The sequence below is a fragment of the Schistocerca nitens genome, chromosome 9 (genome assembly GCF_023898315.1).
Source record: "Schistocerca nitens isolate TAMUIC-IGC-003100 chromosome 9, iqSchNite1.1, whole genome shotgun sequence".
Classification (NCBI taxonomy): Eukaryota; Metazoa; Arthropoda; class Insecta; order Orthoptera; family Acrididae; genus Schistocerca; species Schistocerca nitens.
In genome coordinates, this window is record NC_064622.1 from 259,032,420 (window position 1) to 259,054,915 (window position 22,496).

Below are 22,496 nucleotides of genomic sequence, written 5' to 3' on the forward strand. Positions count from 1 at the left end.
ACGATAGCCAAGCCTGACCCCGCCTACCTACGTCGGAAATGGACGTCATTTTTCGCAAAGCATGAAGTCGCAATATTTCGAGCTGTTGGCCATCTAGCGGGTCCACGGGAAGTGTGCCACATATACCAATCCTTGAAGCTAAAGTACTTTGATCTTCCTATAGAAATTAAGGCACTTACTCACTGTATTTTACGTCGGCAGGTTTGCCACACTAACCGGATGTTTTGCCAGCAGGTGACCAAATAATCATATGACTGACTCGTGAAGGCAGCACACGTGACGTTTATTTACAGTCTGGTGCGCACGTAAATATAGCACTGGTTTGCAGTGCGCTGAAATAAGGTTCCATGAAGATGTGCTACACAAGAGCGATGAAATGAGTGTAATTGTATTTTGAAATGGCTTTACTAAATAAAATTTTCTCGTCTAGGAAGAAAAATCAGAAACAAGGTTATGTTTCGTTTGGCAAAAATGAATCAGTAAGGTAGGTCGCATAATGAAACATATTGTTAAAATTTATCATAATTTTGATTTTTACTCCGCGTTGTAAAAAGTTTAATTTCCTTTTTAATAGCTGGAAACCATTTAGCTTCAGTAAGGATCAAGTCCGTGTCATCCTCTTCAGAGAGTGTGACTGGAGAGGACGTAAGTTGTTGTTCGATTCTGAAACAGTTCAGAAAATTGCCATTGAAACACAACAGGTTAAAACGAAGTTTGGATCAAAACCAAAATCTGATAAAAAGAAAAAGAATGAAGCATTTGTGGAAATTACAAATGGATTTGGCTATCAGGTATGAACACGATTTCATTTTTGTAAAGGTATCTGATATTTTTTTTCCGTTTTTTGTAACTGGATGATTTCATTTCAGTATTTGCGTCCAAATCAAGATGTAACTGTAATGGGTGAAATGATATTTGGATCAGTTGCGATGTCGTTCAAGGGTACAGCATTTAAAGTTCACGCGTTAAAGTCCCCTGATAGACTTATGTGCACTAAAGTGTTTCAATCACCAGGAGCAGGCCACCGTACGAAGAAGATCAGGTACTTATGTTAAAATATTGTTCTTATATTTAGATTTACATCTTAGTGCGCGTGTTACACGAAGTGATAAGTTTTTCTTCAGTGTTTCTTACTTGTATTCTGTATCACACGTATTGTACACATTTACCGAAAATTATACCATATGTCTTATTCGTATGATTTGTTACAGTGACCACAGCTTGGAAGACTCGTACAGTAGCTCGATTAGTTCAGTGGGTGATGGTACTCTGGGCCTGCTGTCTAGCAGCTCCGATTTAATTGCTGGTAAGCTACAGTTGCTGTCATGTATGTTCAAAATCAATGAACCACTATAAAATCAAAACGGAAAAAACTTCTACCTATCAACTCCTTGTTTTCAGTTGTAATATAGAATTACAAGAGTCTGAAACACTTTTGCCACATGTATTTGATAACATTTCAACAGGTTTATAAATGATTAAACATGCTGAGCATATATTGCTCTTCACTATTTGTTGCTGATTGAAGTCATCAGACAGTGATGAATTGTGCAGTGTTGCCAAAAATATAAAAGAAATGTTCCATGGCCTGTAGGAGGAAAAATTGTTGTGGTTTTCCAGTGTGACCTAAGGAAAAAATGTTTACTCTTAAGAACAATGACTGAACAGTGGTTAGAGCTTTTTGTCTTAGGTTATAAATCCTACAGTCTCCTATAACGTTTTTTCCTGTTTTGTCATTTATTAATATTTATGTTTATTAATTAATTGTTATGTAGTTTTATTGTTGGAGCATTTTTTTCCATCATCTTATTGCTTATTCCATGAGCTATTGATTTTACAGTTTGTGTGTTGTGATATTTCCATTTTGAATCTTTGTTTTTTTGTTGTAACACTGCTGCTTTCTAAAGTTAGTTACATAAGCTCTTCACTCTACAATTTTCTTTCTTTTACTGGAGCATATGAAAGCTCTCCAAAATTGATTGATAGTTGTTAATGGTACAGATATTTGTTATTGTAGTATATCTTGTCAGAAATCTGTGTAAAGTCAGCAGAAACTAGGTAGATAGTTACTAATGTTGTAGTTTTACGACGGTAAAAGGATAAACACAGGAAATGTGTTTGAAATAGAGAAAATACCCATATAAAAACTGAAAAAGTATAAATCGTTGTTCCCAACCAAAGTAACAATGTTGTGGCCCTGGTGTGACACTCGGGAAACTACATGTTCAATAGACAACGACATCTACGTTCATGGGATATTAAACTGTAACACTGTTTGTTAAAGTGTTGCGAGCTAAAATCTGCCGTTACTACATTTTTGTGGCATTTTCATTCTTAGGGAAGCCTGGGAGTGGACCACTGGATGTGCCATATGCAGATCTACACACAAAAGCGCAGTACAGCAGCCTTGAAGCTGATAGCGGTTTCTGTGGAGATGCGTCTCTTCAGTCGCCAAGCAGTGTTAGTTCAGTTGGATATTGGCCAAGCTATACAGGAAGCATTGCTTCCCGCAACAGTAAGTAAAGTAGAATTCTTATGAAATTTGTTCATTATACTCAAAGAAAAAAAGTGTTCATAAGTAAAACTGAGTGAAGTGGCACATTAATGCACTGTACTAGCATTTAAGAGAAGCAAAGTTCAAGCCCCTGCGCAACTGTTCAGATTTAGGTTTTTCTGCACTTTTTTTAAAAAATGATTAAGGCATGTAGCGGAGGACAGAGCTGATTTCTACATTTACATATGCATTCAATTGTGAAATTCATAACAGTGATTACTTAGCATTGTAGCAAACATCTTGGTTTTCCTCTCATTCTATAAGGTATGGAACATGGGAAGAATAACTGCTTAAATCGCCCTATGTATCATGTAATTATTCTAATGTTGTCTTTACAGCCCCTGTGGGAGTGATATATAGGGTGCGAAAGAATATCTCTAGAGTCTTCACTCAGTACTACTTCTTGAAACTTGTAAGTAGTCTTTCCTGTAATAATTGGGATCTGTCTTTGAGAGCCTACTGATTCAGATTTCTCAGCATTTTCATGGCACTCAACCATGAGTTGTTTAAGCTGTGGTCATTTGTGCTGCCGTTCCTTGTATACATTCAGTGTGCCGATGGGAAAATAATTGATTTGTAAGCAGTCTCCTTTGTAAACTGCATTTTTCTAGTATCCTGCCAATGAAGCAAAATCTACCACCTACTTGAGCTACAACTGTGTCTGTGTGATTGTTCCATTTCATATATTTTTAAAATGTTGCACCTAGTTATTTGTACAAGTTGCCTGATTCCAGTTGTGACTCATTTACGTTGTAATCATAGGATACTATTTTTCCGCATTTTGTGAGTTGTACAATTTTGCATTTCTGTACCTGTGAAGTGAGTTACCAGTGTTTGCACCACTTTGAAATATTATCACGTTCTGATCAGTTTTTATGCATCTTTTTTCTGATGGTACGGCATTATAGATAACTGCATCATCAGCAAAAAAAGTGAGGCTGCTGTTAATATTTTCTTCTGGGTCATTAATATACAGCATAAACAGCAAAGCTCCCCACACATTTCCCTGAGGTGCACCTGAAGTTTCTTCTACTTTTGTTGATGATTCACTAAACAAGATAACATGCTATGTCTTCCCTACAAAGAAATCCTCAATCGAACCACAAATTTGATACCTCATGGTATAGTACTTTCAATATTAAGCATAGGTTTTGATACCGAGTCAAATGCTTTTCAGAAGTCAAGAAATATTGTAAGCCACCTAACTACTTTGATCTGTGGCTTTCAGGATGTCATACAAGAAAATCGTAAATTGGGTTCTGCATAATTGGTGTGTTTCATATCCTTGCTGATTGCTGTGGGGGAGATCATTCTCTAGCAACCAGGTGAAGATGAGATATTAAACCCTGTTTCTTTTGTTCATAAGTGAAGATCACAGTTCACTTAGAGCAGCGATTTCTATCCACACATAACTTAAGAATGCTGTGTGTGTGTGTGTGTGTGTGTGTGTGTGTGTGTGTGTGTGTGTGTGTCACCAGTACTTTTCATTTTTACTTGAAACCTTTGAAAAATTTAATCTATAAGAGAGTGTACACCTTTATATATAGTGCTAAAGAAAGTGTTATCCAAGTGAAAATCACTGTACTGTCTGTTATTCATGCAGCCAAAGCTGCAGTTTATTTTGAATAAATCATAATACCCACTGGGAAATAAGAGTGGAGGAATCAGCACTGCATATCATTACTTCTGGCTTTTGCTTATTTATTCTAATACCATACTAATTACAGAAATTTCTTTACATTGTGCTGAAGACCTTCTTTAGATCTTCTTTTGTATTTCTGTCCATTAATTTTAATCCCCACCTCAGAAATTTCATGAACTTGGATGTAAGCATTAAATATAAGAGGAGAAATAGCACATCCTTGTCCCAAGCTGCTTCTAATTTTTGCTTCTTGTTCCTGGCGAAAATTTATAATCACAGCCACTTCGTTCTCATAGAAGCTGTGCGTCAGCTGCATGTCTTTGTATTTGAGACGTGCTTTCTTCAGCACTCTGAACATCCCTTGCCAGATAACATTATCAGATGCCTTTTCCATGTGTACGAAGACAATGTAAGTTGGTTTATTTTTCTGTATTTGCTTTTTGATAAGACCCGGTTGACTTGGCTCCCATGTATTCGGCAGCTTAAACAGATGTGTTGGCGGCATCTTAATGCTCTGTGATGCTTGAGCCACACCAGCTGGGGCACCAACCGATCTACCCTCTTACGACTCTACCAGGCGTTAATCCAGTCCCATCTGGATTATGGGAGCCTGGCTTATGGTTCAGCATCCCCATCTGTGTTGCGTGTGCTGGACCCAATCCTTCACAGCGGGATCTGACTTGCCACTGGTGCTTTCCGGACCAGCCCTATGGACAGCATACTTGTGGAGGCAGGTGTCCCTCCATTGCGGTTACGGTGCCAACATTTACTGGCCGCTTATGCTGCGCATGTTTGTAGCTTGCCCGGGCATCCTAATTATCGTCTCCTGTTCCCGCAGTCAGTCGTCCATCTCCCAGAACATCGGCCCCGGTCGGGTTGTACGATCACGGTCCGCGTCAGAGAGTTTCTCTCCGGGCTTGGCGTTTTCCCTCTTCAACCTTCTTTCTGGTCCCCTCTGCGTACACCCCCGTGGTGTGTGCCTCGCCCTTGCCTTTGGCTCGAATTGGCACAGGGCTCGAAGGACTCAGTCCCTCCGGAGGCCTTCCGCCGCCGCTTTTATTCCATCCTAGCCACATATCAGGGCTCTGGCATGTTTTACACTGATGGTTCGATGGTTGCTGGTCATGTCGGTTTTGGTCTAACTCTAGGGGACCATTACGAACAACGATCCTTGCCGGCTGGCTGCAGCATTTTCACTGCTGAGCTGGTCGCCATCTTTCGTGCCCTAGAGTATATCCGCTCCTTCTCAGGTGAGTCCTTCGGTATATCTGCAGCGACTCCCTGAGCAGTTTACGAGCTATCGACCAGTGTTTCCCTCGCTCTCGTCTGGTAATGGCTGTTCAGGAGTCCCTCCATGCTCTTGCCCATTGCGGCCGCTCTGTGGTCTTTGTGTGGACCCCAGACCATGTTGTGATACCCGACAATGAAAATGTTGACCGCCTGGCGAAAGAGGCCACCACTAAACCATCTCTGGACGTTGGCCTCCCGGAGACTGATTTGCGAGCCTTCTTACGCCGCAAAGTTTTTGCGCTATGGGACGCTGAATGGCACAGTCTGACCACACCCAATAAACTCCATGCTATCAAGGAGACAACGACTGTGTGGCGGTCATCCATGCGAGCCAATTGCAGGGATTCAGTTGTCCTTTGTCAGCTGCGCATTGGCGACACCCGGCTGACACACAGTTATTTACTGTGTCGGGAGGACCCTCTTCTATGTTGCTGCGGGGCAGCTTTGACAGTGGCCCACATTTTGTTGGCCTGTCCCCTTTTCATTTTGTTGGCCTGTCCCCTTTTAGCTGTGGTCAGGCAGACATTTGCGCTGCCTGATACGCTCCCTGCCCTTTTAACAGATGACACTGCCGTGGCAGGCTTAGTTTTGCGTTTTATTCGGGCAGGGGTTTTTTATCATTTAATCTGTGTGTTTGTTATGTTTTTTGTGTTGATTCTAGCCTTTGGCCTACGATTTTAGACTGAGTTTTTAATATGTCTCTCAGTGATTGGCTTCTCCTTTTGTGTCTCTATGGTCGGCCAACCACTGTCACACCCCGTGTGATTTTAATTCCTTTTGTCTGGTCTCTGTCTGTCTTTCTTGTGATGTGTCGTCTGTTGTTGTTTCCATTATTCGTTTTTATTTTGTGTGGGTGTTTTCAAGTTTTGGAAAAAGGGACCAGTGACCATAGCAATCTGGTCCCTTTAATCCCACAAACCAACCAACCAACCTTTTTGATAAGAAGCCTCGTGTGTCAGAGTCACTTCTCCTGTTCCTCATCCTATCCTGAATTCACTCTGCATATCTTGCTCCTTTTCTTCAATTCCCCTCATAATTAACTTTATGAGAATTTTTGTTGCATGCAGTGTTGGTCCTTAGGTTCAGTGCTGTTCAAATTTTGTTGATAGCACCTTCATTAGTTCTGGTACTGTGACATTTCTGGAAGTCAGTTGTTATCACTCGTGTGCTAATAGATGGATCTAATCAGTTTCAGCAGCATCATTTTTTGTCACCAACATTCTCGGTCAGCTCTGCAGGAATGTCATCAATACCCATTGCTTTGTTGCCCTGTAGATCTTCAAAAGATTTTTCAAATTCTTCTTACAGAATATCATCTCCTTTGATGTCTTCATCTGCTTCCTCCTGTTTTCCTATTACATCCTCCAACAAAGGTGTTTCATCATACAGTTGCTCAGTGTATTCTTCACCAAACAGCATCCCCCCACCCCCCTCTTTGCCTTCTACCGTATCCAAGTTCATTGTTTTGTATTTGTAAAAAAATTTAATTGCTGGTCTGTAGGCTATATCAGTTCTTCCGTTTCATATATTTTCATCTACTTCACTGCACATTTCCTCAAGAAAACATTCTTATGCATTCAGCTTTTCTTTGTTCACCAGTTGTGTTTTTGCATAGTCTTCTGTCTTCAGTTAGCCAAATGACACATGTTTCAGTCCATTTCCTCTTCTTTTTGGGGTGAGTTTTCCAAACTATACTTTCTGCTAATTTATATATACCAGTTTTAATTTCATTCCCAGCCATCTTTTACTCTGCCATATTGGGAATTTCTTAGTTAGGCTGTTTGTTTCCTGTGCATAATTAGGTACAATTTCCAGCCTAAATACGTTGGTGTCAGACTTGATTGTTCGTTAACATATTAAAAAAAACACCTGGAAAACACTAGCCAAAAGCTAAAGACTCAAAATAAAATAATAAAGATATTGGCTAGCACAACCGAGGGTGCTGAAGTTTCCACTCTCCGGGTTGCAGCTTTGACACTAGTATACCCAGTAACTAAATACTGTGCCCCAGTACAGCAACACAGTGTTCATACAAGGAAACTAGACAACCATCTGAATGAATCAAGAATTATTATGTGTACACTAAAATCCACACTGATCTGTTGGCTGCATACCATCAATGAGATTCCACCACTTGAATTGTGATGCCAAGAAGCAGCTGACTGAGCATGGAGGAAGCCGCATCACCCCCAACTGACTCCAATACCTTTCAGTTCTTACAATCTTAAGTGACTTTCCTCCAGACCGCTTGATAACATGCACTCCACTGTGGCATAATGGAGAAAACAAGAAGTTTGACCCCTTATAGAAGAGTGGTGCAGGAGATGGAATGTTGCAACAATAAAGATCCACTGCCATTCTACCAGGATTTGACGTGAAGAGGAGTGGTCATGATCGAATAGGATGAGAACCAGTCATGCCAGGTTCAGTGCTGTGATGCACATGTTGGAAATGTGGGACTCTCCAGCCTGCCCAAGAACAAGCTGTTCACCTTATTGTCAGAGACTGTTCTCTGAGAAAGTACCCAGGATCATTCCGTGATTTTTATTAATGCTGCTCCCTCTGCCGTCAGCTGACTTTGTTCAACAAATGTGTGATGAAGCAAGCTGGGATATTTTTATTTTCCCTAAAATACATGAGTATAATCTGCATTTTCATGTAAGAGAAAGTTTGGCCCTCAATTTTAAACAATAGAACACCAGATCTAGTTTTGTGCTTAGTTTTATATATGTTATTGATTTTCTAATTTATTTTGGCTATTCCTGGTTAGTATCTTTCATTATAAGATGAGATCGGTAATTGTTTTGTAATTTAAATTCTATTGTTGACTCATAAACAAATATAAATTCTGTACTAGTTATAAATATTTGGAAGAAGTAATACTAGTAATCTTAAAGTATTTATTTGGGTCAAAAAGACCGAATTTTTCGATGTATTCAGTTAATTTAATGAATTAAGTTTTAATTATAATTTCTGTAAATTAAACATCAAACAGTGTTTAGTTTCAGTGCCTTTTATCGTGCTGATATATAAGAGCTTGATTTTTGGTCCCAAGATGGTCAATCTACGGCCGAGTTTCAGATAAGAAACTTGTGTTGCTTATAACAACAACAATGCATCAACTTAACCGTGAAATAAGTGTTACACCACTAGGCTGTGTGTTAAAGCAATTACAGTGTCTGTTCAATTTATTTGAAAGACTGTGAAATGTGTGGTTAGGTTTTTACTGCTCATAGATGATCAACAGTAAGCTATTGTAGCAGTATGTTGATGTTTGCTTGCAAACTATTAATGAGGCTTATCTATAGTGAAGTAATAGTTAACTGGCCATATAACTGTGTAATATTGGGGAGTTGTGGACAGTAAAAGTAAAGAATTATGAAATGCAATTGTGCACCTGTCGGCTACATCATTTATATTAGTCAGTATTAACTTCCATCCCCCCATTTTTCAGCCAGTATCACAACTTGTGATGTCTACACCGAGGATTATCAACAAAGAAATAAAGCAATCGAACGTCATAGATGCTGAACTCTGGCTAAATGTTTCTGTTTTAATTAAGAGTCCTAATTTTAAAGTTTAAATGCTCTCCTTTTAGTATTATTCAGTTATTAACTTTTAAGAATTTGAACATATTAGCTTTGTGTCTAAATCCGTAAATGTATAATTGTAGACTGTTTGTATTTCTCAATATTTGTTGTGCTGAAATATGTCATTTTCATTGTGCTTCGGGACAGCTAAAAAAGAGATTAAAACTATTTTTATTTCTTACATCAGTCTTTTATTTTGTGTAACTGCAGAGACTATGTTGGTGTTTGGAATTTGAGTGTAAGTTGTTTGTGCTGAGATTTCAGTAGGTGAACACAGTCTTCATTTTTCTTCCTATTAAATTGTATGTCTTAATGTGTTTTTGTTTGTTTTGAAGGTTCTGGTTCTGTTGATGGTGTGTCTGGAGGGAGTTTGGCAAGTTTGCGAAGACGTTGGCTTCGTAGTGTTAGTACGTCACTTGAAGTGGCCTGCAGTGCTAGCTCTGGGCTGTTCAGTTCAAGAAATTCCTCTAGCAGTGAGACCTCATCCTCTGTTGGGACCAATCAGCGACGCACTAAACTGGGGTTGGCTGTGGCCATTGCACTTTCATCAGGACAAGAAAAGTATGTTACCTATTTAGCAGAGTAGTCATATAGTATTTTTTTATGGTTCTGGTGCCTGTATTTAAAGCTATTTGTGGCAAATATGATAGGTCCTTCATGTCGTGAAGTATCAATTTAAGTTAATACTTTGAGACTTGAGCTGTAATATACAAATCCTTATTGAGAAACCAGTTGATTTGTGTCGTATGTGAAGCATTTGCAAATCTTACAAAGATTTTAATATAGTGATGTGCAAAACATTGCTCTTGAGTTGATGCTTATTATCATAAGTGACCTTTGCTACTATTAAAAAAAAAGGAAAAAAAGCAGGAAAAAAATCAGGAAGGGTGTATGAACTGAGTTTTTCAGAAGCCAACATGATTATTTTACATAAAAATGTTTAGCAATAAAGAATACAACTTATCTTATGTGCAGAATTATATGTGGAAATCTATTATAATACATTACATTGTAGGAAATACTGCAACCGGCCACAAGTTTTTTTTAGAAATGTTTTTAATGTACCATTACTAGTTTTGTGCCTGAGCCCATTGTCGGACAATAATGTTGATTTCTTGGCAAGTTTTCCAATTTGTGTCCTAGAGGTTTGGTTCTCTTTCTCAAACCATGCTGACCCATGTGCTAAATACAAGATGGTGTATACATTTGTTTACTTTACTTTGGCTGCTGATTTGATGTGCCAAAGAGTGTACAGTTAAGGCAGATTTCGGGGTCTATAGCAAAGATTTGTCTTTGTAGTACAGATCATTTTAAAGCTATACATTTAATTATTTAGGTTTGAAAGTTGCTGGCAATGGCCAATTAAGAATATTCTCTCTGTCAGTTGATTATTATTTTTATCAATTCAAATTATAAGAGGTGTATGAAGTTTTGGAGGCACATTTGGTTTCTTAATGGTAGTTGATCATTAAGAACACTTGTACCTATGTTTTGTGTTACATTTATCTTGTTTGATAGAACAGTAGAAGAAATTGATCAGTTTGCAATAGAGTTTAATTAACTGCACTAAAACATAAACTGATAATGGCATAAATTTCTTGGATTTAAAAATCAGTAAATACAATGGTAAACATAAATGTAAAATACACAGAAAACCCATTACAAATCACAATCAACAGCCTAATATGTTCCACCAAACAACATAGAATGGCATTTATAGGGCAATGCTCATCAGAATGGAGTACATCCTATTTTACACTATAGGGACTAAAAACAGTCCAACTAATAGCCCACAATAATGGGAACAGCTCTGACCACATCTCAACATGATGTCACAACTAAGTACACTAGGACTGAACATGCCACTGTGAAGACTCACAGAAAGAAGTAAACACATTTCTGCAGCACACCTTCACCATCTTACATCAATACCTGTGCTACTTTCTCTGCTGAGAAGCACAGTCACTCGGGAAATGTAAGAGTATGCACAGGAACAAAGGGAAACGTCAGGAAAACTCGCCCGTAAAATCATGAGCGGTGTATTATTGGGTAGGCCATCCACACTCATATTTTTACAACCCTCATCCCCCTGTTAACTGCAAATAACTATACAATCTGTAATTACAGATTCACTAAGGATGTCGGTTTCAGGAGCTGTGTTATAATTGCAGCAAAAATCCACAGTAAGCTAGGAATGTATTTATATATTTATTGTTGTTGTGAATGACAGAAATTTAATGCAGGTTGTTAATGTCAGTTAATAATGGCCCATCTTCAGACCTGAGTACACACAGTTTTCTAATCATGCCACATCAGCATATATAAAAAGGATACAGTCAAAGCAGTTGATCTGCATCTACAAACATACTCTGCAAGCCACTGTATGGTGTGTGGCATAGGGTACTCTGCTACGACTACTCATTTCCTTTACTGTTCCAGTCGCAAATAGAGCGAGGGGAAAAAGATCAATCTGTATTCCTCTTTAGGAGCCCTAATTTCTCTGATCTTATCTTAAATTGCAAAATGTACATTGGTGGCAGTAGACTCACTCTACAGTTAACGTCAAATGTCAGTTCTCTATATTTTCTTAATAGTGTTCCTGAAAAAGAATGTCACCTTCCTTCCAGGGATTCCCATTTGAGTTCCCTAAGCATAAACCAAATAAGTTTTGTAGTATGTGGTCTTTCCTTCTCATTCTGTCTCCCCTGATCCGGGATTGTGGGTGAATTTTCTGAACTGTACCCCTTTCCCTAAACCTCTCCAGTCCTTTTCCTTCACCCTCTTCCTTCCCCTTCAAATCGTCTGCCATAAGAAGGAACCACTGGCACTTTTGTGTGTGTGTTTGTTCACCTGCTGCTGCTGCTTGGTAAGTAGATTTTTTATCTATCCGCTTTTATTATATATGAAATGTATGTACCACATGTACAATTCTAGCACACCTGTTGACTCCGTGAAGCATCTTATTAGACAGTTACTCAGATGTGGAAGATAGTCATTACTGAGCAAAATTAATAACCCGGTATAAACATTTTGTGATCTGTAACTGTAATAATAATTTGAGGTACTTAGTGTAAAATTCTTGGAATACAAAACAAAGCAACAAATTCAAACCTGTAAATGCACCCAGGTAGGCTGGTCCCCCAAGAACTAGAAAAGTTCTGCTGATAGATTTACATATGATATCAGGTATTGCACTACTTTTAGAATTTGATGCCTTTAAGCCACTGCTTTTCGGATGCATGTTGTGACAAATTGTAATACTGGTGTGATGATTTGACAATAAACTGTATAGCATCAGGTGTAATAGCGTGGCAATATTATGGCTAATAGTTCAAGTATTTCTTGTGAGTGTGAAATTTTTGTTACATAACATTATTTTTATGTTTTTAATAGACAGACTTTCTCGTTATCTTAGTTATTCGTATCTCATTACATCTGGAAATGTCACTTAGGGACATGGAGACATTTCTGCTTGAGCACATGGCTATTCTGGAATCAATGATTGAGAGGCTGCAGCTTGCAGTTGATCGTGCTTACCTCCGCAAGGATATGTTCGTCCATCTTATGATGGAAGCCTGGGAAGACTTGTGCCAGTGGCTGGAAGGGCTTTTTACAGCTCCTCGTCCATCATGTCCTCTTTGGATGGGTCTTGGAATGGCTCCTACACACTTGCATACTAATCTTGCTTATGGCTTCCTTCAAGACCTCTGTCACCTGATAGCTGCTCTTGACACTAAGAGCAACAATTTGTAAGTGGAAATTTTTGTTGTTAGTTTTTTATTGTTTCTGTAAAGTGATCAGATTGTAATAATTATAATTTACTAGCTTAGATTTCAATACATTAATCTGACTAATGTGGTTTCAGATATTTTTATTCCAGTTTCCGTGTGAACTATATTCAGAATATATACTATTTTTTCCTCATCTGTTTCAAAAAAAATTTTTTGTTGGTATATTTACAATAACTGAGTTTTCATTTAGAATAGAGGGGTATAGCAGGTAGCAAATGTAAGGGAAACAGTCATATGGTAGAAAATATTTCCATTTATATTTAACAAGATGAGAGTTTCTGGTATGAGTAGTATTTGCTCCCTTCATGATAAATTAATGTAAGTGCTAATGGAAATGCTGCGCGGGACAGCCGCGCGGTTTGAGGCATCTTGCCACGGTTCGTGCAGCTGCCCCCGTCGGAGGTTTGAATCCTCCCTCAGGCATGGGTGTTTGTGTTGTCCTTAGCATAAGTTAGTTTAAGTTAGATTAAGTAGTGTATAAGCTACTCATACCAGGAACTCTCATCTTGTTACTGACCTCAGTAGTTTGGTCCCATAAGAACTTATCACAAATTTCCAAATCCAATGGAAAACTTAGTGCATCTACACTTTATATTTAACTATTGTGTGATTTGTGAGAGTGGAAAATATATTAGTACATACACAGTACTGACCAAAGATTCTCTGTTTTGAAATGTGTTGCTCAAACTAAAGAAAGAAGCTACCCAGTCAGTAATCTCAGATAAATCAAATCAAATTTTTGTTGTAACTGAACGAGACTTGTTGATTATTATACAAAAAACTCACATACTGTCTGGTCTATGCTTGATTTTGGGGAAAAAATGCCTCATTCCTGTGAGCGTCAGTAGTATTTTTCATGTTCTTACCACTCTTGGCCTTACCACTCTTAGCCTTAAGATGGAGTGCCAGTGATCAAGAAAAAAGTCAACAAATACTGTATGCCATATTAATGTCTGTGGCCCGAGTCCTCATTAACTTTCCCATCCACCTTTATTCCTGCTTTTGTTTCTTACACTGTTGGTTTCTTTGTTTCAGTTTTGTGAGTACCTTGATAACAGCTGTACTGACACATCACTTGGGCTGGGTAGCCACAGTAATGCCAGATAAAAACACTTGTAAAAGTGCTTCAAGAAATTGTTGCTCTTCTCAGTTGGTAAATATCTCGTTTTCATCATACATTGTTGTCTTTGTTATCTGTAAAACTGATCTCTTGCATTCCTTGGAAACATTTCAAAAAAAGAGCTTACTAGGCGTGTAATTGTTGGTATGAAATTTATATTACTTAAATTTATAAATACCATCATGAGCTTCATCCTCCCTCCCCCCCCCCCCCCTTTAGCCCAATTTCCTCATGTCATGTTATGTGATTGCTTTTATTCTTGTTATTCCTAATACTTTTATACCCTTTTGCTTATTACTTTTCTTATTTCTACAGCTCAACTCACTGTCAAGGTCACACCCATACAGTGCCTTGTGGGCTCAACTTGGAGACCTCAGTGGTGCAATTTCTTCACCAACTAAAGTGGCACGTACCATAGTGACATCGTCAAGCAGCAAGCAGACCAATCTTGTGGGCAAAATAGTGAGCTGCCTGACATACTTCATACGCTGTGGAGCTCTAGAGAAGCATAGCAACATCTCCTTGCCATCTGAAATTTATGCCAGTGATGCACAATGTGTCTTTGACGGTTCACCACTTGCCAGCATGAAATCCAGTGCAGTCTCTGTGTCAACTCTCACAGAAGCTACCAATGAGTTACATCTCAAAGGGACAGTAGATGACTTACATAAGCCGTCAAAAGTTCTACACAAGCCTGCTGACTATATGTTGGCAACACCATTTAATGTTTCCAATTATCAGTTAAGTGAGAAAAGTGTTAACATTGCAATGGGTGACAATATTAGTGATTCAAAAGTAGCTGAATCAGAGGAGGCAGTTCAAAAGAAAGGTGTGGCGAGGGAGTTGTTTAAGTTAAAGAGTGCAGCAAAATTTTCATGCGAGATGACAGCAGGCAATATGTGTTCTCCAGCACGAGCTGAATGGGATAACCATGAAGTCAGCAATCTAGTGAAGAAATGTGACAGTGATAGTTCTCCGGCTCCAGTTATTACTTATTCTCAGGTAATTGCATCAGACAGTAACCCTGAGCCAGATGTTCAGTTCCACAGGGCACTGAGCACAGAAAGCTCTAGAACATTGACAGAAAATTCCACGCAGAGTCCAGTGAGTTTGTGTGGTATGAAACGGTCCACCAGCTTTTGCAACCGGATGACAAGTTCTCTTGCTGGTGCTGCTTCAGTGTCTTCTCAGCTGCATCCCACTACAACATCAATTGAAGTTCTCGAGGACAGTGTCAATAACAATGCACTTCATCCTGAAGTGATTTCAGAAAAAGTCAACCGTCTCTGTCGCATTCCAACAGAAGCTGTTATGTACCATCTCCAGAAGGAATATTCGGAACCAGATGGCTCGAGCAGGCTTCTGGAAAGAGTGAGCTGTGAACGACAGATGTCAGCAGCAGATACTAGTAGATCAGTTTTTCCATCCCAGACTTCTGTACCAAGTGGTAAATTTGACAGCATGGTATCATTTGAATCTCACATTAATAATACTTCATATGACTGTATTGATGAGCCTGATTCAGGCATTGATAGTCATATCGGTAGTGCTAATACAAAATCTGAAAATGTTATATTTGTACTGGGAGACAATGAAGAACTAGTGGGACTTAAAAACAATAATCATGGAGAAACACGGACTTCACATTTAAGTTTAAGTCATCAGGAAGTGGACAAACCAGTTGTGAGTGCTGTAGATAGTAATGGTAATATAAAGTCTACAGATTATGATAAATTTCCAACCAATTGTCCTAAAAGTACTTTTCTATGTAGGGATTCATGCAGTTGTACAGGTTTTACACAGCTGGTTGAACAAGAACGTAGTAAAAAGCATGGTTACTTGGACAATCAGTGGAAAAGTTTATGTAATTCTGAAATTTGCAAAATAGGTAATAGATTTCTATGTAGTAATAGTATTTTGGGCTGTGAAAGTGAATGTAAAACTAGTCGTAAATCATTGTCTTGCAATGACAGTCCTTTTGTCATGCCAAGTGTGAAAACTGATTGTGGTGCTGATGACAGTCAGAGGAATTGGGACCCAGATAGGGTGAGCCTGATAGACAGCAATTGTGAGGGGCGAATAGTTATGGTGCATTCATCCTATATTGAATTGGAGGATGAAGGTGACTGCAGGGAGAGCAGATGCAAGACTGTGATAAGGCCTAGTAAACCTGTTACTCGATCTCAGTCACTTTCTTTTCCCTTATGTAAGAAGCCATCAAGCAAACAGTCATCTATATGCAGGAGACACAGTGAGTATGTGCATCATAATGAACGTTACTTAAAAAACTATCATAGTGTCAGATTCAATTTTGAAAGATGTGAGAGTGTGTTGAATAATTATGTGGATGGGACAGGTCAGGAGAAAACTCCAGAAGAAGATGAAATTAATGGAGCGAGGGGGAACTTTGAAAACCTTAAATCATTGTCTGAAGATACACATTGTAGGCAGTGTGGAAGTAACAAGGTAACAAGTGTGAACGTTAGTTTGAAGTGTTCACTGTGTGAATGCAAAAATAGTGAAACATGTGACAGTGACACTCCGTCTAAGTACCGGACAGTTGACTCTAGACCTACATATGTAGATACAGACACTAGTAGGGAAGGAAATGCTCTCTTTGATGAGTACAGTGCCCTCTCTGATGAAGATGTAGTTACACCTACTGGATATATGGCTTCAAGTGTTAAAGATGATGAAAATTGTCAACACAACCTGGACCCGTTTGAAAATAAAACGTTTCTTGAACTCCCATTTCCAAGGTAAGCTGGAACTGTATATTTCATTCTTTCTACTATTTGTGTATAACAAGGATCACATGCTCATTGCCTCAAGGTTTCCATTTGTGCAAGGTGAATTTACAATGCTTGAAAAGATACTTCTGTGTGTAGAACGAACTTGCACAGAGATAATCAGAGGAATAAAATGGAAATTTTTGCTATACCCAAAATTATGTTTGTGACAACTGGCTTCAGATCTCTACCCATCTGTCAAAATTTAGCTTTTCTGTGGTTTCCCTAAATTGATTATGATAAATGCTTGGAAGACTATTTCCTCCTCCATCCTTGTCAAATCTGAGCTTAGCTCCAATCTCTTATTGTCTCATTGTCAACAGGATATTGAATGTTAATCCTCTCCTCTTCCCCCGCCCCTCACACACACACACACACACACACACACACACACACACACACACACACGGTGCCTCATACAATCACCCCAACTCGCTAGACATATGATCTTCCTTCATTTCTTATGTTTGAAATAGTTAGTATATTTCTGTATGCAGTTTCACAGTAGTGTATATCTTGCACAGGGATTTATTTCATTATATGAGGTAAATGCAGAAGAAGAGAAAAGTATGTAGTAGTTGTTTTTACATTGCAGTGTGGTAGTGCCAGGATTTGTAAACAATAGGACACTGTGCTAATTGACAGGTGACACCATAAACATGGTAGCAATATGAGCCTCTAGAAACAACCAGTGAATGACATCACTATCAACACAAAACATTACCAAAACAAAAACCAACAAAATAATGCAGCTTCCTCAGGAATTGAGGGACACAAAAACCTGAAATTCAGCAAACTCTAAAAACAGTTGAAAAATATGCCAAGACACAAAGGAATTAAAGACATTAACTGCCAGTGGGCATTAATTCAAATCAATAGGGAAAGTTGAAAATTTGTGCCAGACTGGGATTCAAACCCAAGTCTCCTGCTTACCAGGCAGATGTGCTGATCACTACACCCTCTGGACACGGTCATCACATAGACTACCCTAGCCTCCTGTCAGACCCAAAATCTCAACTTATCCTTGCTCTACTGATGTAGTGTGCAGTTATGTATAGATTTACTGAACAACACAATCCAAGCCACTGTTCCAGTCCTCATTGGATAGCCATTTCCACTTGACCTTCATAGCTTTGCATTGCAAACCATAAATCCCATCCACAAATAAATAACATCATTAAATATGTACAACAATTAAAAAAGTAAGCCTTTGAAACTGTTGTAAGTTAATTCCACTCAGAGTTAAAGGAGGCAACACTTACCCAGGAAGTATGTGCAGAGAAAAGCTACAAAAAAGTAACAAATAAAAGATAAAGAAACAGAAACTAACTATTAAAATCAAAGAAAGAAATGGTAAAAACCATCAAATAAAAAAGAAAAAATCAAATAAAAAAGGCAAAGACACACACACACACACACACAAGGTATGAAATGCTTGTAAGAGTTTGCGGGGTAAGTTGTGCTGCGAAATAATTATTAAGGAAAAAAATCCATTTTTGTGCCATTTCCGAGGTAATTAGCATTGTAGTTAGCCAATCAGGCCATTACACATGGAATTTCAAGTGGCTGTCATTCTTTGGTAAATGTTAAAGTATTGCAACATTATTGACAGTCACAGTTAAATACAATATATCAATCGGGAAGTAAGTTCAAAAATTTGGTCTTGTGATGCCCTTTTTCTCCTAATCTTACATCCATACAGAGATAGCTGCTGACCATATTCTATGTTCGGCTGTAGAATCAAGTTGTAAATGCTTTTACAAGGTGACATTTCTGGGCAGTTTATAATATGGAACAACTGAAGATTAAAGCTATCTGAAGACGAATAAGATGTTAAATCCAATCACAACTGGGTAACTCACATGTGATTGTATCTGTGAATTGTGTTACTAGTAGTAAACAATCGCTATGGTTCTGTTATGTCTCCTTTTCCTTGCATTAATCTCTTCATGCTGGTACCATTGTCTTCTTTATTTAGCAAATCATACTTTATTTTAATTGTGTGGCTGAATGCCCTTCCTTTCACCACAGAAGGGAAGTCACGTGCACCATCTATCTGTCTGTGAATTGTGTGAACTGCATTGTGTGGGTTATTGTATTGTAGCTGTTTGTCTATCATATTATATGGGGCAGAAATCGGAAACCAGAGCAGCATTGCCTAAATGGGTGTGAAAAAATGTCTAAAGACCACTGTCAGTCTGTCAATTATGACAATCCAAGGGGATGTTATCCTGGTACGTAGCTTTGATGCAAGTCTGACTTGACTTCCTCTCTCGCAAGCTAGTGCAGTGCGTGTGAAGTTATACAAGCTGGTCATTAGTGACTGTCATTCTGTGGAAAATACAAATTAAATCATGATACAGTCCTGCACATTTTAAGCTAGCAGGAAGTAAATAGCAGCTAGCAAGTATTAGAGGGAACAACTCCCTTTTTTGCTCCAGATGAATGTCTTTCCTGGTAATTTTACTATATTTAGCAAAAATAGTAGTATAGGTAGCTGTCTAATAATATTCTATTGTTAATACAAACTACAGAATTATTTTTAATAGCTGCTTTATTTTGTTAATATTTGTCTTGATTTGTTCCACATCCTTGAAGATTCTCCTTCATGATGTGATTCACAGAACACAGTGAACTAATAGTGCACTCTAAAACACTCATGTCATCCATAACATGACAATATCGACTATCAATTGCACTATGCTTTGCTGCTTACTCCTTAATAAAAGCCTACATTCTGTGATAATGTGCTGATGTTTCCAATGACATGATAGGTACTAGTAGTTTCACCAGCATTTGTTAGCTTTTGACAAATGCTGTTAGCAGTATGTGAAGACCTTTACCTGATGGTAATATCCAGTGCAAAATACTTCACAAATAAAACTTCCTGGCAGATTAAAACTGTGTGCCCAACCGAGACTCTAACTCGGAACCTTTGCCTTTCGCGGGCAAGTGCCCTACCAACTGAGCTACCGAAGCACGACTCACGCCCGGTACTCACAGCTTTACTTCTGCCAGTACCTCGTCTCCTACCTTCCAAACTTTACAGAAGCTCTCCTGCGAACCTTCACAGGAGAGCTTCTGTAAAGTTTGGAAGGTAGGAGACGAGGTACTGGCAGAAGTAAAGCTGTGAGTACCGGGCGTGAGTCGTGCTTCGGTAGCTCAGTTGGTAGAGCACTTGCCCGCGAAAGGCAAAGGTCCCGAGTTCGAGTCTCGGTCAGGCACACAGTTTTAATCTGCCAGGAAGTTTCATATCAGCGCACATTCTGCTGCAGAGTGAAAATCTCGTTCTGGAGACTTCACAAATAAATATTTTATGTCAGCTTTGTACCATTACCATTTTCAGACAGTTTTCTTACAGCCTGAGCTATCCAAGCACACAGCACACTTTTGACATTCTTCTAAGCTGTCCCTGTGACCCTCCTACTTTTTAAACTCCACAGATGTCTAGATTTCTGGTCTAGCACCCTATGGACATGACAGAGAATGGCTTATTGTTAGCTACAGAGTTCTTTTTCAGAATGGATTTTTCACTCAACATTAGTTTTTCCTGTAATGAATCTCCGTGATAGATTGAAGAACTATGGCATCTCGACATAAGCTAGGACTCTTGCCTTGTGTGGGCACTCTTATTTAATTGAGGTGCTGAGGCATTCCAAACAGTCTGCCGCAAAGCTCCTATCTGCCGTTACATTTCCTTTACCTGAAAGTAATTCCATCTGCCATCCCATGTGTACCTGCTTTCTGGCTAAAGTTGTTAAAACCATTAGCTCCCTCTTTAGTGCAGTGAACTTCAGTTTATCTGAATCGCATTTATCCGAAATCTGCTTTATCCAAACAATTTTTACCCATTTTCTCAGCTCACGTTGGCACTGTCTGATGCATTGTGCAACTTCGCTTTTGGCGAGCTAGACTGACACTTGACAAGTTTCAACTTATCTGTGCCTGGAGCCATGCATTCGCTGGTGTTTTTCGGCAGTCTACTGCTAATCAGTGCACTGGCGTGGGTCAAAAATGAGTTTCGTCAATATGTGCGTGTGTTGGTTGAAGTTTTAGCATGTTTCTTGTTTGTGTTGCGTGGTTTCATGCAAAATATTGTTATTCCATTTAAAAACGTTGAGTTTTCAATCATACTTTGGCAACTTGTTAACATGTCGACACAATTTTTTCAGTCAAAAACATGCAGGCTTATTCACAACCATATCAGTAACATCCTACATACCCTACACACGTTTTAAGATCATATTTCACAGTATTGACACAACTCCGGGGTGTCTCATGCATGAAAACAGGAGGATTTCGGTTTATCCAAAATTTTCGTTATCCGAACTGGCCGCTGCCTCGATCATTTCGGATAAACGGCAGTTTACTGTACATAAATATTCCAAAAGCCAATATAATTATGCTCCATGATGCTAAGTACTTTGCTCTGTTACCTTTCTTTTTCATGTTGACCTGCAAGAAAAATAAGTGTACACCTACTTATACCATATAGTCTTACTTGTCAAGTTCTTATGATCTGCAAGATGTACAACAAAGGCAGTGTGTAGTCTGTTGCAAATACAGTATTACTTATGTTCTGCCCAACAGCAATAGAAGTGAAGACTCGAACCTTCCAGTAGGCTCTGGAATGGCAGCCTCTCTCCTAGGGGGAGTGACAGATCACTACCTTCCAGATCTTATTCTCCACGGTTGCATACAGCCTGTTCGAGCTTGGGAATCTGCTCTGCGCAGAGATCTAGCTCTATCTGCACGCCATCCTCCTGTCGATCAGGAAGTGTCTGAAGCTGTATGCATTGTGGCTAACACTGATACATGGTAAGTGATGATTTTTTTATTCAAGAAAACATAATGAATTTTGTATCAGATAAGTTATTTAATTATTCTTACAGTGAATCAGAAAGTTTTGAAATGTCATTAGAGTATGTGCTCAAGCAGAACTAGAATGCTTAATCTCTCCCTTCTTCCCTCCCTCCCTTTTCTAGTCTCTGCTTCAAAGAAATTTTCAACTGATGATTACGACCCTTTCACCTTTCCAATCTTATCAGATGTCTACTCTGGTCATCTGAGTCTGTTAGTGGTCATATTTTTAAGAAATTGTCACTTTTTTCTTTGCCAGTTAATTTATTCTGAATCTTGAGAATGCTGAAGTACATATAAATTTGTCTGTTCGTTTAACTGTTATGTATATATTTATGCTTGTTGCATGAGCCTTGCATATGAACATGTTTGCCTGCACCAATTTAGACTGCAACTTCATGTTTGAGAGCAGTGAAGTTCAAATAACCATCAATCCTTCCAAATTTAGATTTTCTGTGGCTTTGCTTAATTACTTATGGTGAATACTGGGATGATTAAAAGACATTTATTTAGCACAGAATTGTACACTATCACATCAGAGTAATCGGACGCCCCTATGTAATGTAGAACTGACCACTAGATGTCATGAGAGGTACACCCACCAGTAGAAAAGGTGTGGAGTATTAAATGAAGAGCAGGCAGATCTCATGTACTGACAGACAGGGACGTGACATCTGTGGAAAATCCCAAGTGCTACAACTGGCATGATGACTATGCCTGGGGAATTAAAGAAATTGGGGTACAGTGGTTGAGCAGCTCCTGATAAGCCATACATTTCTGTAGTCAGAGTTCAAGCCATCATAGAGACGAAGGGTTTAACATTCACAAATGGGTGTATGAAGAATATAGGTGAATAAATA

The 22,496-nt window shown here is 38.8% G+C and overlaps 1 protein-coding gene across 1 annotated transcript in view; it reads left to right on the forward strand.

The window, feature by feature from the left end:
* The first annotated feature begins 234 nt into the window (after window positions 1-234).
* The window catches only part of LOC126203891 (uncharacterized), a 49,895-nt gene continuing 27,633 nt past the window's right edge, over window positions 235-22,496 (forward strand). Inside the window, exons 1-10 of the mRNA XM_049938274.1 lie at window positions 235-484; window positions 575-791; window positions 870-1,042; window positions 1,212-1,306; window positions 2,339-2,515; window positions 9,412-9,637; window positions 12,529-12,825; window positions 13,903-14,020; window positions 14,303-16,746; window positions 21,367-21,594. Coding sequence (XP_049794231.1) covers window positions 399-484; window positions 575-791; window positions 870-1,042; window positions 1,212-1,306; window positions 2,339-2,515; window positions 9,412-9,637; window positions 12,529-12,825; window positions 13,903-14,020; window positions 14,303-16,746; window positions 21,367-21,594 — 4,061 coding nt within the window. The 5' untranslated portion in view covers window positions 235-398. The remainder of the gene's footprint in view (window positions 485-574; window positions 792-869; window positions 1,043-1,211; window positions 1,307-2,338; window positions 2,516-9,411; window positions 9,638-12,528; window positions 12,826-13,902; window positions 14,021-14,302; window positions 16,747-21,366; window positions 21,595-22,496) is intronic.